The sequence below is a fragment of the Lissotriton vulgaris genome, chromosome 12, assembly GCF_964263255.1.
Source record: "Lissotriton vulgaris chromosome 12, aLisVul1.2, whole genome shotgun sequence".
Classification (NCBI taxonomy): domain Eukaryota; kingdom Metazoa; phylum Chordata; class Amphibia; order Caudata; family Salamandridae; genus Lissotriton; species Lissotriton vulgaris.
Genome location: NC_141700.1, coordinates 246,853,707 through 246,870,092, shown reverse-complemented (window position 1 = coordinate 246,870,092; position 16,386 = coordinate 246,853,707). Strand labels below are relative to the sequence as shown.

At 48.2% G+C, this 16,386-nt stretch overlaps 1 protein-coding gene across 1 annotated transcript; it reads right to left on the bottom strand.

Moving 5' to 3' along the window:
• Positions 1–10,341: 10,341 nt before the first annotated feature.
• Positions 10,342–12,002, bottom strand: LOC147673872 (uncharacterized). Its single transcript, XM_086946425.1, has 2 exons — positions 11,576–12,002; positions 10,342–11,300 (listed from the first exon to the last, which is right to left on the bottom strand). Exons 1-2 carry the CDS (start codon positions 12,000–12,002, stop codon positions 10,342–10,344), a joined length of 1,386 nt encoding a protein of 461 aa, XP_086802551.1.
• Between the last annotated feature and the right edge of the window lie 4,384 nt (positions 12,003–16,386).

Genomic DNA, 16,386 nt, shown 5'->3' with positions numbered 1-16,386 from the left:
ACATACACTGGGCACTGGCTGAAGAGGTGCGCTTGAAGCTGAGTAGGCATGCTGAAAAATTGGAGGATGACCTCCAGGTAAGGAGGAATGTGTGCGATGCGCAGACACGGAGCCCGCTGATAGCAATGACATGGGTGCAAGTGTGGATGAGGACACAACTCCAGATAGGGGAGGATTAACCCCAGCAATCTTAGGGTGTTAGGGTGCATAGCTAGGCAACATGGAGTGCGGGAGATGGCCGCCTGAGAATTTGTTGATTGAATCTTAGTACTCCCCAATACGAACTGCCATGTACTATGTATAGTGTTACCGTTTCTGCTGTCTTTTGTTCTTTAAAACTGAAAAATAAAGGTTTAAAAAAAAACTTTTCAATAAGTCCAAATCCACATCTTCCTCATCACACATTTCTCTTCTCTGGTGATACCCAGTTGAGTGTTTTTTCCATGCAATTACATTATTTTGCTAGCTTTCTGTGACAATGTGGTTCTGATTCCTTCCACTAACCTCCCCAATTTAGGACTACAGTAATTACAGGAGCCACCCAAGCCACATTTACCTGTTCTTAAGATAGATATGCAGGTGGTTTCCTTGGTTGGTAAGGTGGCTCTCTTTGAGCCAACAGGGAGCTACTGAACAGGAAATGGCCCGGATCTCTGTACTGGGGTGAATGTATGACATTGTTCTGCATTCTGTCCATCACCTGTGGTTTTTGCATTTGTCCCCCCGAGTGGGATGGGTATGCTCAGACGTGAGTCCCATGCTCTCCACACCACTGGATTCAAGCAAGCCGGGCTGAAGACGGCTGGAATGCCAGAAACCGGTCCTCGGAAGCTAGTTTCCGGTCCAGGGAAGGCATGGCTTGGCAGTTCGGGCTGGACTGTTCCCATGAGGCACAGGGTCAGACTGATTTGCATATGGCCATGTCTGAAATGGGGTGGTGTGGAGTGGAAAAAAACGATGGATTTAGGCCCAGATCTCTGTACTGGGGTGAATGTATGACATTGTTATGCATTCTGTCCATCACCTGTGGTTTTTGCATTTATCACCCCGAGTGGGATGGGTATGCTCAGACGTGAGTCCCATGCTCTCCACACCACTGGATTCAAGCAAGCCAGGCTGAAGACAGCAGGAATGCCAGAAACCGGTCCTCGGAAGCTTGTTTCCGGTCCAGGGAAGGCATGGCTTGGCAGTTCGGGCTGGACTGTTCCCATGAGGCACAGGGTCAGACTGATTTGCATATGGCCATGTCTGAACTGGGGTGGTGTGAAGTGCAAAAAAAAGATGGATTTAGCCCCAGATCTCTGTACTGGGGTGAATGTATGACATTGTTCTGCATTCTGTCCATCAACTGTGGTTTTTGCATTTGTCACCCCGAGTGGGATGGGTATGCTCAGACGTGAGTCCCATGCTCTCCACGCCACTGGATTCAAGCAAGCCGGGCTAAAGACGGCTGGAATGCCAGAAACCGGTCCTCGGAAGCTTGTTTCCGGTCCAGGGAAGGCATGGCTTGGCAGTTCGGGCTGGACTGTTCCCATGAGGCACAGGGTCAGACTGATTTGCATATGGCCATGTCTGAACTGGGGTGGTGTGAAGTGCAAAAAAAAGATGGATTTAGCCCCAGATCTCTGTACTGGGGTGAATGTATGACATTGTTCTGCATTCTGTCCATCAACTGTGGTTTTTGCATTTGTCACCCCGAGTGGGATGGGTATGCTCAGACGTGAGCCCCATGCTCTCCACGCCACTGGATTCAAGCAAGCCGGGCTAAAGACGGCTGGAATGCCAGAAACCGGTCCTCGGAAGCTTGTTTCCGGTCCAGGGAAGGCATGGCTTGGCAGTTCGGGCTGGACTGTTCCCATGAGGCACAGGGTCAGACTGATTTGCATATGGCCATGTCTGAACTGGGGTGGTGTGAAGTGCAAAAAAACGATGGATTTAGGCCCAGATCTCTGTACTGGGGTGAATGTATGACATTGTTCTGCATTCTGTCCATCAACTGTGGTTTTTGCATTTGTCACCCCAAGTGGGATGGGTATGCTCAGACGTGAGTCCCATGCTCTCCACACCACTGGATTCAAGCAAGCCGGGCTGAAGACGGCAGGAATGCCAGAAACCGGTCCTCAGAAGCTTGTTTCCGGTCCAGGGAAGGCATGGCTTGGCAGTTCGGGCTGGACTGTTCCCATGAGGCACAGGGTCAGACTGATTTACATATGCCATGTCTGAACTGGGGTGGTGTGGAGTGCAAAAAACGATGGATTTAGGCCCAGATCTCTGTACTGGGGTGAATGTATGACATTGTTCTGCATTCTGTCCATCAACTGTGGTTTTTGCATTTGTCACCCCGAGTGGGATGGGTATGCTCAGACGTGAGTCCCATGCTCTCCATACCACTGGATTCAAGCAAGCCGGGCTGAAGACGGCTGGAATGCCAGAAACCGGTCCTCGGAAGCTTGTTTCCGGTCCAGGGAAGGCATGGATTGGCAGTTCGGGCTGGACTGTTCCCATGAGGCACAGGATCAGACTGATTTGCATATGGCCATGTCTGAACTGAGGTGGTGTGGAGTCCAAAAAAACGATGGATTTAGGCCCAGATCTCTGTACTGGGGTGAATGTATGACATTGTTCTGCATTCTATCCATCACCTGTGGTTTTTGCAATGGGCTAAACCAAAGACATCACATAGTTTGAAGAAAAAATGTGCAAAACTAACAAGCTATGAAAGATACCATGTGAAAGAGGAACTGAACATGAAGAGAAAGGCTGCAGTGGGACTGTTTAAACCAAAACTGACCTAAATTGATCTGCGGTGTGCCTTAAAACACTATTTGTGTCACCGTTCTTTGCTCTGATTTTACATTTATTATAGTCTAAATCAGGCATTTTGTCCTTATAGGAAAGAGCCTAAAAACGTGGAGGGTATTCAGAAAATAGTAAGGGAGCCTAGCAGGAAGTGCACAGCCTTATTGACCACATCAACGCCATAACAGGATGGCTTCTGTGCACTGGTGAATGGGGATCCGGCCACTAGATCTTGCAGGTGTTAAATAGTGTTGAACGCAGGATGAAACCCCGGGGCACTCTACAGGTCCTAGGAGAAAAGATAGAACTCATAAAATCTAGATGCACCATTTGGGTATTTCCTAAAATGAAAAAAGATTTGTTGATGAATTGATGGAACAGGTAAAATGTATTCTTCAGTACCTCATTATCAAGCCTCATCAGTTCTCTTTCTACCACTATGCACCAGTTGGCAAGAGGCACCACACGCAAATGTTATAGAAGGAACAAAGGTACCTTGATTGTAAGGGTGAAAAGGAAGGCCAGGTGTCATCATAATGAACGTATGTTTGAGAAGAAATATTACATTTTTGCAAAAATGTTACAAAGAACTGTTATATTCCTGAATTAGGCCCATATAGCGAGGCTGCTTATTCCTTACATTTATCCTAAGAAATAACATTTCAGCAGTGACCTTTTGCACACCTTTGCATGCATGACAATGTTGGATTACTTTCTCTGAAACGACTTTGTTTCACATCCATTTTCGCACAACATTATCACGATACCTTGAACATCATGTACTAGGCCTCTCTACACACTAGGTACAAAAGACATCCTATCTTCATCCACAAGGCGACAGTGCTTTTCACATATCCAAAACATCACCAGTCTAGCGCACACACCAAAAAGGCTGCTTCTCTTATAGATAATAGGCATCCTGATAGATTGGGAGAGGAGGCACTTCTGCCAACACCGAAGGTCCCTACATGCTGAGTAATCACCATGCGCCGATCTGACATTCAGTGAAGGGTGTTCAACTTGAGACCAAGATAGGGTCCTTCACTCTCTCACTTCAGGTAATGGGGTTGGATCGCCCCTAGGGGGTATCTAGGCTCAACACCGATACACAGTCTAGGTACAGTTAGCCTAGGGTCTTCATCGTAGGAGTACATTAGATTACCATACTGCATATATGCCTGCATATATATTTATTGCTTCAGCACCATGGTAGAAATGTATCTACTATTTCTCTTCTTGGTGCTTGTAATCTTATCTATTTGCTTCTGTCTCCTAATCATTTCAGCACACGTATTTTATGCAACAATAACGTTGGTTCAATAAATATTATTGAAAACATCCCACTATGTATTCTCTGTATATTTCTCTGAGAACAAGTGAGCACGAGTGATTGAGCGAAAGATTATCAACTGTTTCCATGATTCATGAGGAGTCAGGGTTGTCATGTTCAGTGGTTGCCAGAAACAGTTCACACCCTGGTAGGTTAGGGGGGCTTACAGTGGCATCGTTTGCTAGCTGGTCTATAGGCCAACATATCCTGTTGGGGTGTTCGAAATCAGTCTAGGCACAAAGCCCATAATTTATGTTGTCCAATCAATGCGCAGATCCTAGGAATTAGTAGGTACTACATGACAGAACATAGGGCCTGATTTAGAGCTTGACTGATTCATACTCTGTCACAAACATGACGGATACCTCACCCGCTTTATTACAAGTGTATTAGGATATAATGGACTTGTAATGGCGCTGGTGGGATATCCGTCAAGTTTGTGACAGAGTATGCATGTGCTTAACTCTAAATCAGTCCCATATACTGTAAATTGTTAGAATTAACATCACTGTAAGATTACAGATTGCAAAACAATGAATAGAATGGACATTGACTCATAGGGCTATTCCAGCAGAGCTTCACATGTACTGATGGACGATACCTACAAGGCAGCTTAAGTTGCAATTTGTATTGAAAAGATCTACAGTCTTAAATATATGCACAAGATTGTTCATAATGTAAGTAGTTCTGACAGGCAAATGCAGTGAAACAAAGTGATCTTCTGAAAATAAATCCAAAAGACAGTGAATGTACAAGGCGACAGGGACAGTGAAAGGCAAACTGCCTCTCCACAGACTTAACCATGTTCCTCAAGTATGGACGCCCTCCCACAGTGGAGAGAGGTCACTGAAGCATGAGCACCCTCCCACAGTGGAGAGAGATCACTGGAGCATGGGCGCCCTCCTACAATGGAGAGAGGTCACTGGAGCATGGGCACCCTCCCACAGTGGAGAGAGATAACTCAAGCAAGGACACCCCGCTCAGTGGAAGCATGGACACCCTCCCACACTCAAGCAAGGACACCCCCCTCAGTGGGAGCATGGACACCCTCCCACAGTGGAAAGAGATCACTGGAGCATGGGCACCCTCCTACAATGGAGAGAGGTCACTGAAGCATGGACACCCCCCTCAGTGGAAGCATGGACACCCTCACACAGTGGAGAAAGGTCACTCAAGCATGGACACCCTCCCACAGTGGAAGCATAGACACCCTCCCTCGGTGGAGAGAGGTCACTGGAGCATGGGCACCCTCCTACACTGGAGAGAGGTCACTGGAGCATGGACACACTCCCACAGTGGAGAGAGATAACTCAAGTAAGGACACCCCCCTCAGTGGAAGCATGGACACCCTCCCACAGTGGAAAGAGATCACTGGAGCATGGGCACCCTCCCACAGTGGAGAGAGATAACTAGAGCATGGGTACCCTCCTACAATGGAGAGAGGTCACTGAAGCAAGGACACCCCCCTCAGTGGATGCATGGGCACCCTCACACAGTGGAGAAAGGTCACTCAAGCATGGACACCCTCCCACAGTGGAAGCATGGACACATGGCAAGATGGCGGCGGCTCACTAGACCGCTGTGAGACACTCTCCTGTACCGAGCCTAACTAATGGGCTAGGAGAAGGGTCAGGACCCTGTAGCACTCATGGAGGCACGACGAAAGTAATACTAGCAGCTACAGCGAGAAACGACATCAGAAAGTAATCGAGCTGGGATTACTGTGGTATACAAGGTTAAAGAATGAAGAATGGGTGGCACCTACCTTGAAGCATCAGGAGACTCGTCATTCTCACCGGTGCAGTCACGGCCATTACTCCACTGCATCGCATCAGCCCTCGGCCTTACGGTGTTAAGGCTCTTTATCCAGCTTCGTGCCAGCACAGAACATTCTGGCGATCAAGACAAGCCCAGAAGCGCCCCTGTTAACGACCCAATACTACAGAATACGCAGATGGCCCCGAAAAATGCTGCAGCGGTGGCAGCCGCCTCGAAGACCCGGGCAGCCAAGCAAGCGCTGCGTGACCAAAAACTAGCAGCAAGACGCGCTGGCTCCCTGACGGATGAAGCTGTTGGATCCGATGGGGGACAGGCTCAGCCTCAATTGAAACAACAAAAGGCAGCAAGAAACATCAACACCCCGGGCCCGGGTCCCTCCGTTGTGGATCTGCTTCGAAAAACGCTGGCCGGAGCTGCTCCCTCCCCCTCCCTTCAACACGCAACAAGCGGACCGCTGATTGCAGCGCCGCCCGCAATCCCGGCGGCGCCTTCCAACACGGATTCGTCGGTGTCAGCAGCAGCCCGTTCTGAGCTATTCGAAGGAGCAAGCTTCACAGTAAGTTTTCCAGCTACAGCTACAGCTACAGCTGGCCTGCCCATACCGCCGCAATGCTTAACAGCCATAACAGAAGGGCCAGGGAGCTACACTGTAGAGACAGCGGCGAGGGAAAAAACTTTGGTAATACCGGCGCAAATACAAGCACAAGCTTTAGCAATATTAGCGGGGGCAAATGTACTGATTCAAGAACCTGGCTCAATAATAGCTGAGCCTACAGCACTTACACCTACCATAAATGAGCCTCTGCAAGCAAGGGTTATACAACCGATGCTACCGTCACAATCACAGTCACAGGCTGAAGCTACACTCACCCCTACAATTACCCCTACAATTGGCACAAGTAACATAGCAAATAAGCCCAGCCAGCCACGGCCTGAAACGCATTTTGCACTACCTAACCTGGTTAACGTGGGGGGCAACTTAACATCGCCCCCTCTAGTACAAACTCTGGCTCAGACACAAGACACTCCTGCATCAACCACACTAGTGCAGAAGGAAAATGAAGAAGAGTCAACATTGCCTATGCCAGTCTATATTGGTGGAGCCGGAATCGCTTCTGACACGGATTTGGAACCACTAGAATTCTATACTATTTCTGAAGGCCGTGAGAACTTAGGATGGCACCATGATTTAGATTCCGATTTAGATCCCCTATCCGAACTGCACACAGGTTCCAGCACCAGCACACAGGATAGTGATGCGGATGAACTATTGGGCGAAGCTACATTGGGAAGGCACACAGTGATTAAAAAAAAAAGAAGCCATCATGGTGCAGCAGGTCCTCACCGGGATTGTGCTCCTGCAACAACCTCCAGCTCTCCGGGGGCTTCTCTCTTGAAGGAGCAAGATACTACCTTATCTGCGGTATTGGACATGGTGCTGCAGGCGATCGCATCCCACAGGGAACAAACCTCTAAAGATGGCCGGAAAGCTCAGCAAGCCCTTCAAAAGGTACAAGGAGTGGTGCGTAACCTTTCCAAAACTGTGGCGGCTTCTAACGCAAGAATGGCTGATATGGAAGATCGAATAGTGGTTAACGAGGCTGAAGCAACTGTGGTGAAAGAACAGGTTGATGCCCATGACGCTGAACTGACTGATGTAAGGTGGAAGCTCGAGGAAATGGAAAATCGCATGCGCCGCAATAACCTCCGAATACTGGGGGTTCCGTAGAAAAGTGAAGGAGACAACATACGCGTTTTTGTGATTCAACTCTTTAAAGATACTTTTCCCGAGTCATCCTCATGGAATTGGGAGCTAGAAGTTCAGCGTGTCCACAGAACCCCGGCTACATTACGGGCCAGTAACTCGCAAAGCAAATATCCTAGGGCGATACTGGTATATTTCGGCAACTTTCTGTTACGTCAAGCTATTGCAGAGAAAGCGAGGCCTGATGCCCATCGGTCTCGAGGCGACATTTCATACTTTGTTAGGCTGGATTTTTGCCACACAACTGTGGAACGGAGATGGCGACTCCGACAGTTAATTAAACCCTTTCTGGATTAAAACGCCAAGGTTTATCTGAATAACCCTGCCACACTCAAAGTTCTGTATAATGGTCAGGTAAAAATTTTTTCCTCTGAAATCAAAGCGAAGGCCTTTTTAGATAGCCTGACCTAAATACGAAATAATGTTATGTTATGTTATTTATACTTTTGTATAGCGCAACGGTTACTCAAAAAGAGTGTCCCGGCGCTTTGGGTAAGGAGAACTGAATCACAATAACATAACACATTAAAAACAACAGAAAACACACAATAGTATTAGTACTTTTCTTCAAGAACTCTAAATACAGTGACTATTATGATTACTATATAACCCCCGGACGGTGGGTTAAGCTTAATGACATAGGAGGAATAAGTACATTTAATAGAATTATGAAGTCCTAATGCTTGATTCTAACTCCTATTTTTTTCTGATAGTCACCTAGAATATGAATAAGAATATGTTGTTTCTATCACTGCTCCAATGAATTATTGGCTAGCACTTATGGGTTCTCTTTTCGGTTCAGTGGGTACCATAGGGTCCTAGATTGATTATTCTATTTCAGATTTATCTGTTTCCTGCTTTATACCTTTCTGTTAGTCCGCACATGTGTTATTAGGTGAACATGGAAGGAATAATATGGCACGGCGCAGGGGTGTCTCTCCATCACTACAGACTGTAGTTAGAGTCAGTCTATGGGCCAGATGTAGGTAGGCGTTTACCGGGTGGTAACGGCCGAAAACCGGTAAAATCGGCCGTTACCGAGGAAATGAGATGTAGGAGGCCATTAATTACCGATTTTATAAAATCCGAGTCGGAAATATACCGACTCGGTAAGAATGACCCGGTAAAATTACCGTGTCGGAATATACCGTATACATAAAAACCGAGTTGGTATTCTCCGACTCGGTAAATCAGAAACGGTAAAAATTAGCCTTGGAGATGTAGGTAAGCACAAAAATACCGATTCTGCCGAAAAACGGTATTTTTTAGTCGGTATTTACCATGCATTGAAAGCAGGTGGTAACCAAGGGAGGGCTATAAAAAAAGTCCCAAAATGCACCTCAGGACCCATGATGGCGGCTTTTTACATCATAGCAAGACGGCAGAGACTACAGGCAGCAGGACAGAGAGAATGGCTAAGGGAGGAACAAGTGTACAGGCAGAGGATAACACTGTTCCAACTGACAGAGCCTGAAATACTGCAGAGGTACAGGCTACACCCAGACACCATCAAGCAATTGATCAGGGACCTACACCCTCTCCTGGACCACCCAACACCCAGGGCCCATGCCATCCCACCTCATGTCCAGGTGCTATGTAGCTTACACCTGCTGGCCTCAGGGAGCTACCAGAGTGTGATAGCTGTAGTGGGTGGCGTGTCCCAGGGCTGCCTGTCCCGCTTCTTCAGGTTTCTTGACGCCATGATGCAGAGGATGGGGCATTATATTTCATTCCCTGTTACACCGGCAGAATTAGCCAAAACCAAGACTGACTTTTATCAACTGGCACACTTCCCTCACGTGATCGGCTGCATCGATGGCACCCACGTCCCACTCTGTCCACCTGCAGCCACAGAGCACATATACAGGAATCGCAAATCGACGCACTCCATCAACGTCCAGGTCATATGTAATGCAGGTAACCTCATCACTGACATCGTAGCCAAGTTCCCCGGCAGTACCCATGATTCATACATCTTTCAGAATAGTGGAATATACACACGCCTACTTGCCGGAGAATTTGGAAATGGATACCTGCTAGGTAAATCACATTGACACACCCTGACACTCACATTAGATCTACGTCTCATGTACTTGCAATTAATGTCTATCTTTCTCCCCCTAGGCGACAGTGCATATGCCCTGCGGTCCTTTGTGCTCACTCCCTACCTCAACCCATCCACCAGGAGTGAAAGGCGATACAACGTGGCTCACAGATCCACACGAAACGTAGTTGAGCGCACATTTGGACTCCTAAAGAGCAGGTTTCGCTGCCTCCACAAGAGTGGAGGTGCACGGCAGTACACCCCAATCATCTGCTGCAAAATAATAGCGACCTGTGCAATGTTGCATAATCTCGCCACCAAGCAAGGCACTGAGGTGGAGCTCACATATCATGAGGACATTGATTACGACCCAGAGGTGGCAGAGCCCCAAGCTACAGTGGCAGCAGCAGCTACAGATGGGAGACTGAGACGGGCAGAGGTTACACAACAATATTTCTGAGTGAGTAAAGAGACACAGGCATGAATGTAACTTTGTGGAAGTAGTTTAATATTCACTACGCCACAGCATTGTTTGCTCACATTGGGCTCACTAATACAAACACTCCATGAGTGTGATGTCACGGTTAACACCACCGTGACTACAGCCTTGGGTGGAGTGCAAAGTCATTGTTTGTGGGCACGGGCCACAGGGCGGGGCTGCTGTGGCTGTGAATCAATGTCCTCACGATTGCCTGTCACACTTCCCCCACGCCTGCCACTCCTCCGTAACTCATGCACAGGAGTGCTTGCACCACTCCTGCTGGTGGACCCCTCGCTTTCGGCAGCACAAGTGTCGCCTCCAGTGCCAGTCTGATGCGCGAGCACCAGCTCCATTGCAGAGGTCATCCTGGCCGAGCTTTCACTTAAATTGTTGCAGCACTGCACTATGGCATCCTGCATCGTGACTGACCTGTTCAGGGCCTTGGTTTGCTGGCGCACATCCACACGGGCCTTGCGTCTCTCCAAATGGTCCCTGTCCAATTTGTCACACAGGACAGTCATGCACTGTGTTATATCTGATATTCCTGACGCCATGGATTGCATGCTCTCTGCCATTTCCCCTATGCCCTTGCCTACTGCTTCCAGTTTATTATTTGTTGTGCGTGCGTGCCTCTGAACCCCCATCATTGCTTTTGCCTGCAGGCGCTGCACCTTCACCATGGTGGCCTCCAGTCCGCAGAAGATACCTTGGACTTGCCGCACATCCTCTACCTCCCGTGGCCGTCGCCCTCGGACACTGGCCCGCGTGACTCTGGGACTGGGCTGCTGCTCGGTGTTGCCTCTGTCCTGTGTGTCACCCTCCACCTCCTCCTCCTCCGATGATGTTTGCAGTATTCTGCGAGGGGGCACATCATGGCTCCTGACTCTTCCCAGCACTGGGGATGGTGATGTGGGGGTGGGTGATAGTTCTGCCGCTCCTGTGTCCTGACTACCGAATAGGAGAGGGGATTGTGGATTTTCTGCAGTTGCCTCCTCAGGTATCGGGGCTGCCTGCTCTTGGTCCTGCCCTCCGTGAGATGTGCTAGGTCCGGCTCCTTCCCTCCTCTTCTCTCTGACCTCAGCTGTGCTGTGCTTTGACTCTCCTGTGGACAGACATGGACATTGTGTCAGTAATGTTGTTCACCTGTGTCATGAGATAAAATACACTTCTATAGCACTTTAGCCTGTCTCTCATTTGCCTATGCTACTTGTCTGTTGCTCCCCTTGCTGCAATGCACGCTGACTGCTCTGAGGTATCTACACATGACTACATTTCACAGGATGCATTGCAGGACATTAGTTAAACCTGTTGTGGAGTCTGATTTGTTCTGTGAGGGGAATAGGTAAAAGGGTAAATGATAATGTTCTTGCATCTTACCTGGTTTCTTTGCTCCTCTTGCTGAGCTGTCTGCGTCTCCAATTCCGTGAATACATTCCTTCTCAAGGGTGGATGCGACCATCTCCTCGATGTGGGTGAGTCTGGGGGCTCTGTTTCTTCCTCCGCCTGTAGCAGCACTTTCGTTGCGGTGGGCAGCAAGCTTTTTTTTGGTGATTATGCGGATGTCATACCACCGTTTTTTTAGGTCTTCTAGGTCACGGTGGGTGACACCAATGGCATTTACCTTGCCTTGTATGTCCAACCAGGTGCTGCGTTTGATTGATTCAGCAACATGCAGAGTTTGCTTTCCAAAAATTTTGCCATAATGTCTGACAACCTCCGAAATCAGCACCTGCAGTTCCTCCTGGCTGAACTTCTGCTTCCTTTTGCGCTCTGCAGCATCTCTCTGTGCCTCCTGGCTCTCCATCTTGCTGTGTATTTTGTCTCAGGTAAGGCTGCTCCACACTCTGTCCTCCTGCTCTCCTGACTGTTTGTTTCTGCACCTGCATGGGCGTGGCCTGTCCCAGGTACTGGGGTGTGGTGGTTGGATCTGATTGGTTAGTTCCCCTGTGGCTTGGAATTTGGGTGTGGTTGAAGTACCTGATTGGTTCACAGGCACACATGTTTGTCAGTTTCAAATTCTTCGGCGGTTAGTTCCGACACGGTAAATACCGGGTCGGTTTTTACCTACTCTGTATTTTCCGGGTCGGGAGTTGCCATTCATTCCTATGGGCCGTGGCACCGGTGGATCGGTTTGGGTTTTTCCGTCTCGGATTTTACCGTGTAGGTATATTCCGAGACGGTAAATACCGTTTCCGATTACCGACAGGTTCCGAGTCGGTATTTGTTACCGGCATTCTTACCTACATCTCATTTTCCTACTCGGTAATACCGAGTCGGTATGACTCGGTATTTAAGAGGTCGGTAAATATAATTTACCTACATCTGGCCGTATATGCCTCAAAGGGTGGTGTGTGGGGGGAGGGGCTTGGGGAGGGACTTGAGGAGGGGGGGGGAATGCAAAAAAAAAATTGGCAAATTCAGTCACAAGTTACGATGCACAAAAAGATCATGGTATGATGTGAACCAATATAGTTTAAACAAAAAACAAAATTGTAAAAAGCAAAACTGTATTATGCATTTCAAGAAAAATGGAGGTTTTCGGTTCCAATACATTAAACCTGGGTTAGATTCTCATGCTAATAAATGGGGAGAATAAGTTTATGCACGTGGAATGTGGCAGGCCTCAATCATAAAAATAAAAGGGCCCAGTTATTTCAACTAACACGTCAAAATCCAGTTGACATAATATGCCTTCAAGAGACACATATAGCATATACTGACAGAGACTTACTCAAATTACCTGGTTATAATCTAATGGTAGCCACATCCCAAACATCCAAAACCAGAGGGGTAGCCATCTTAGCTAAACCTATAATAGGCTCCCCAATTCGTAAATTGGCCGACAAACATGGTAGATGGGTCATAGTTCAGCTACAGGTGGGTATTACTATCTGTGCAATTTATGGCTCAAATCTAGACGATCCTGATATTTTTCGGGAGCTCGAAATCGAACTGGCCTCTTGGTCTGGCTCTCTGGTTCTTTGCGGGGATTTTAATATTGATATAGGGCTGCCCACAGGGAATCACCTATCTTTAAATTATAAAGGGCGTAAACCGAAGGTATACAGCGCACTAGGTCAGATGATGAAAAGTCATAATCTAGTGGACGTCTGGGGATTACTCCAGGGGCCAAATGCAGATGGTTTTACTTACTTCTCTTTCCCCCACAATAAGTACGTCCGAATCGACTATATTATGTCAACTATAGAGGAGAGGGACATTATAGAAATAACTAAATCCCCGAAAACAATATCCGACCACAATGCGCTTACCTTCATCTTCGATACTGCCAATTTGGTTAAACCAATGACCCAATGGACTTTTGACAGGAGGTTACTGGTTAATCAGGAATATATAACGTATATTAAATCATGGGCTCAGTCCTTTTTTGATTCTAACCAGTTTAGTGCATCCCGTGTAATAGTTTGGGACTGTTTTAAAGCAGCATTGAGGGGCTGAAACTATTTCATTTGTAGCTAATAAACGGAAGAAGGAAAAGCAGACTAATATACAACTGATGCAAGAACTCTCTAATCTCGAGACCTATCATGCCTCCCAAATAAATCAGGCTCAAGGAGGGCAAGTCGATTCTACCTTAGATCCTGGGAAAACTTTAAACAAAATAATGATCCTAAAAAATGAGATCAATAGTATGCTCATCCAAAAAGCTGCCGAACCTTATCAGGCTAATAAGGCTAGACTGTATGAATCAGGAGAAAATGTGGGGAAGCAGTTAGCATCACGTACTCGACAAAAACAATCACTAGGTAGTATTAAGAAGATCGAATTTGAGGGTAATGAGCATACAACTCCTAAAGAGATTATTAAAGTATTCCAAAAGTATTATCAAAAACTCTATGGTAGCGATATATCACATCCTAATAACGAAATAACAACATTCTTAAATAATTGGCTTCCAGATCAGACTTTACACAAAATTATTGATGATGAGACTAAGGCTAATCTGGATAGAGAAATTACGATTACTGAAGTGGAAATTGCTTTAGCCGAGATGGCCAATGGTAAAGCGGCGGGTCCGGATAAAATCCTATTGGATCTATATAAAATCCTTGGTAATCAAATAACCCCTTTCCTGCTTGATTTGTTTCTTGGAGTGCAATATCATACAACTCCTCCAGAGTCATGGAAGCAAACAAATATAATAATTTTTCATAAAAAGGGTAAACCACCTCACCTTCCTTCTTCATATAGGCCCATATCCCTGATTAACTCCGACTTAAAACTATATGCTAAAATACTTGCAAATCGACTGAGCGGGGTCATCGAACATCTTGTGTCCCCGTGGCAACATGGCTTTATCCCCGGCAAGGGCACTACAGACCATACTCGGAGAGAGGTCACTGAAGCAAGGACACCCCCCTCAGTGGATGCATGGACATCCTTACACAGTGGAGAAAGGTCACTCAAGCATGGACACCCTCCCACAGTGGAAGCATGGACACCCTCCCTCAGTGGAGAGAGATCACTGGAACATGGGCACCCTCCTACAATGGAGAGAGGTCACTGAACCATGAACACCCCCCTCAGTGGAAGCATGGACACCCTCTCACAGGGGAGAAAGGTCACTCAAGCATGGACACCCTCCCACAGTGGAAGCATGGACACCCTCCCTCAGTGGAGAGAGGTCACTGGAGCATGGGCACCCTCCCACAGTGGAGAGAGATAACTGGAGCATGGACACCCACCTGCACTGGAGAGAGGTCACTGAAGCATGGACACCCTCCCACAGTGGAGAGAGATAACGCAAGCAAGGACAACCTCCTGTGGAGAGAGGTCACTGAAGCATGGACACCCCCCTCAGTGGAAGCAAGGACACCCTCCCACAGTGGAGAAAGGTCACTAAAGCATGGACACCCTCCCACAGTGGAAGCATGGACACCCTCACACAGTGGAGAGAGATAACCCAAGCAAGGACACCCCCCTTAGTGGAAGCATGGACACCCTCCCACACTGGAGAGAGGTCACTCAAGCATAGACACCTTCCCACAGTGTAGAGAGATAACTCTAGCAAGGACACCCTCCTGTGGAGAGAGGTCACTGAAGCATGGACACCCCCCTCAGTGGAAGCATGGACACCCTCCCAGGGTAGAGAGAGGTCACTCAAGCATGGACACCCTCCCACAGTAGAGAGAGGTCACTCAAGCATGGACACCCTCCCACAGCGGAAGCATGGACTCCCGCCCACAGTGGAGAGAGGTCACTCGAGCATGGACACCCTCCCACAGCGGAAGCATGGACACCGTCCCACAGTAGAGAGAGGTCACTCAAGTATGGACACCTGCCCACAGTGGAGAGAGATCACTCAAGCATGGACACCATCCCACAGTGAAGAGAGGTCACTCAAGAATGGACACCCTCCCACAGTGGAGAGAGGTCACTCAACCATGGACACCCCCCACAGTGGAGAGATGTCACTCGAGCATGGACACCCTCCCACAGTGGAAGCATGGACATCCTCCCACAGTGAAGAGAGGTCACTCAAGCATGGGCACCCCCCCACAATGGAGAGAGGTCACTCAAGCATGGACACCAGCCCACAGTGAAGAGAGGTCACTCAAGCATGGACACCCTCCTACAGTGGAGAGAGGTCACTCAAGCATAGACACCCCACACAGTGGAGAGAGGTCACTCAAGCATGGACACCCTCCCACAGTGGAGAGAGGTCACTCAAGCATGGACACCGCCCACAGTGGAAAGAGGTCACTCAAGCATGGACACCCTCCCACAGTGGAGAGAGGTCACTCAAGCATAGACACCCCCCACAGTGGAGAGAGGTCACTCAAGCATAGACACCCCCCACAGTGGAGAGAGGTCACTCAAGCATGGACACCCTCCCACAGTGGAGAGAGGTCACTCAAGCATGGACACCCTTCCACAGTGGAGAGAGGTCACTCAAGCATGGACACCGCCCACAGTGGAAAGAGGTCACTCAAGCATGGACACCCCCCACAGTGGAGAGAGGTCACTCAAGTATGGACACCCTCCCACAATGGAGAGAGGTCACTCAAGCATGGACACCCTCCCACAGTGGAAGCATGGACATCCTCCCACAGTGGAGAGAGGTCACTCAAGCATGGACACCCTCCCACAGTGGAATCATGGACATCCTCCCACAATGGAAAGAGATCACTCGAGCATGGACACCATACCACAGTGAAGAGAGGTCA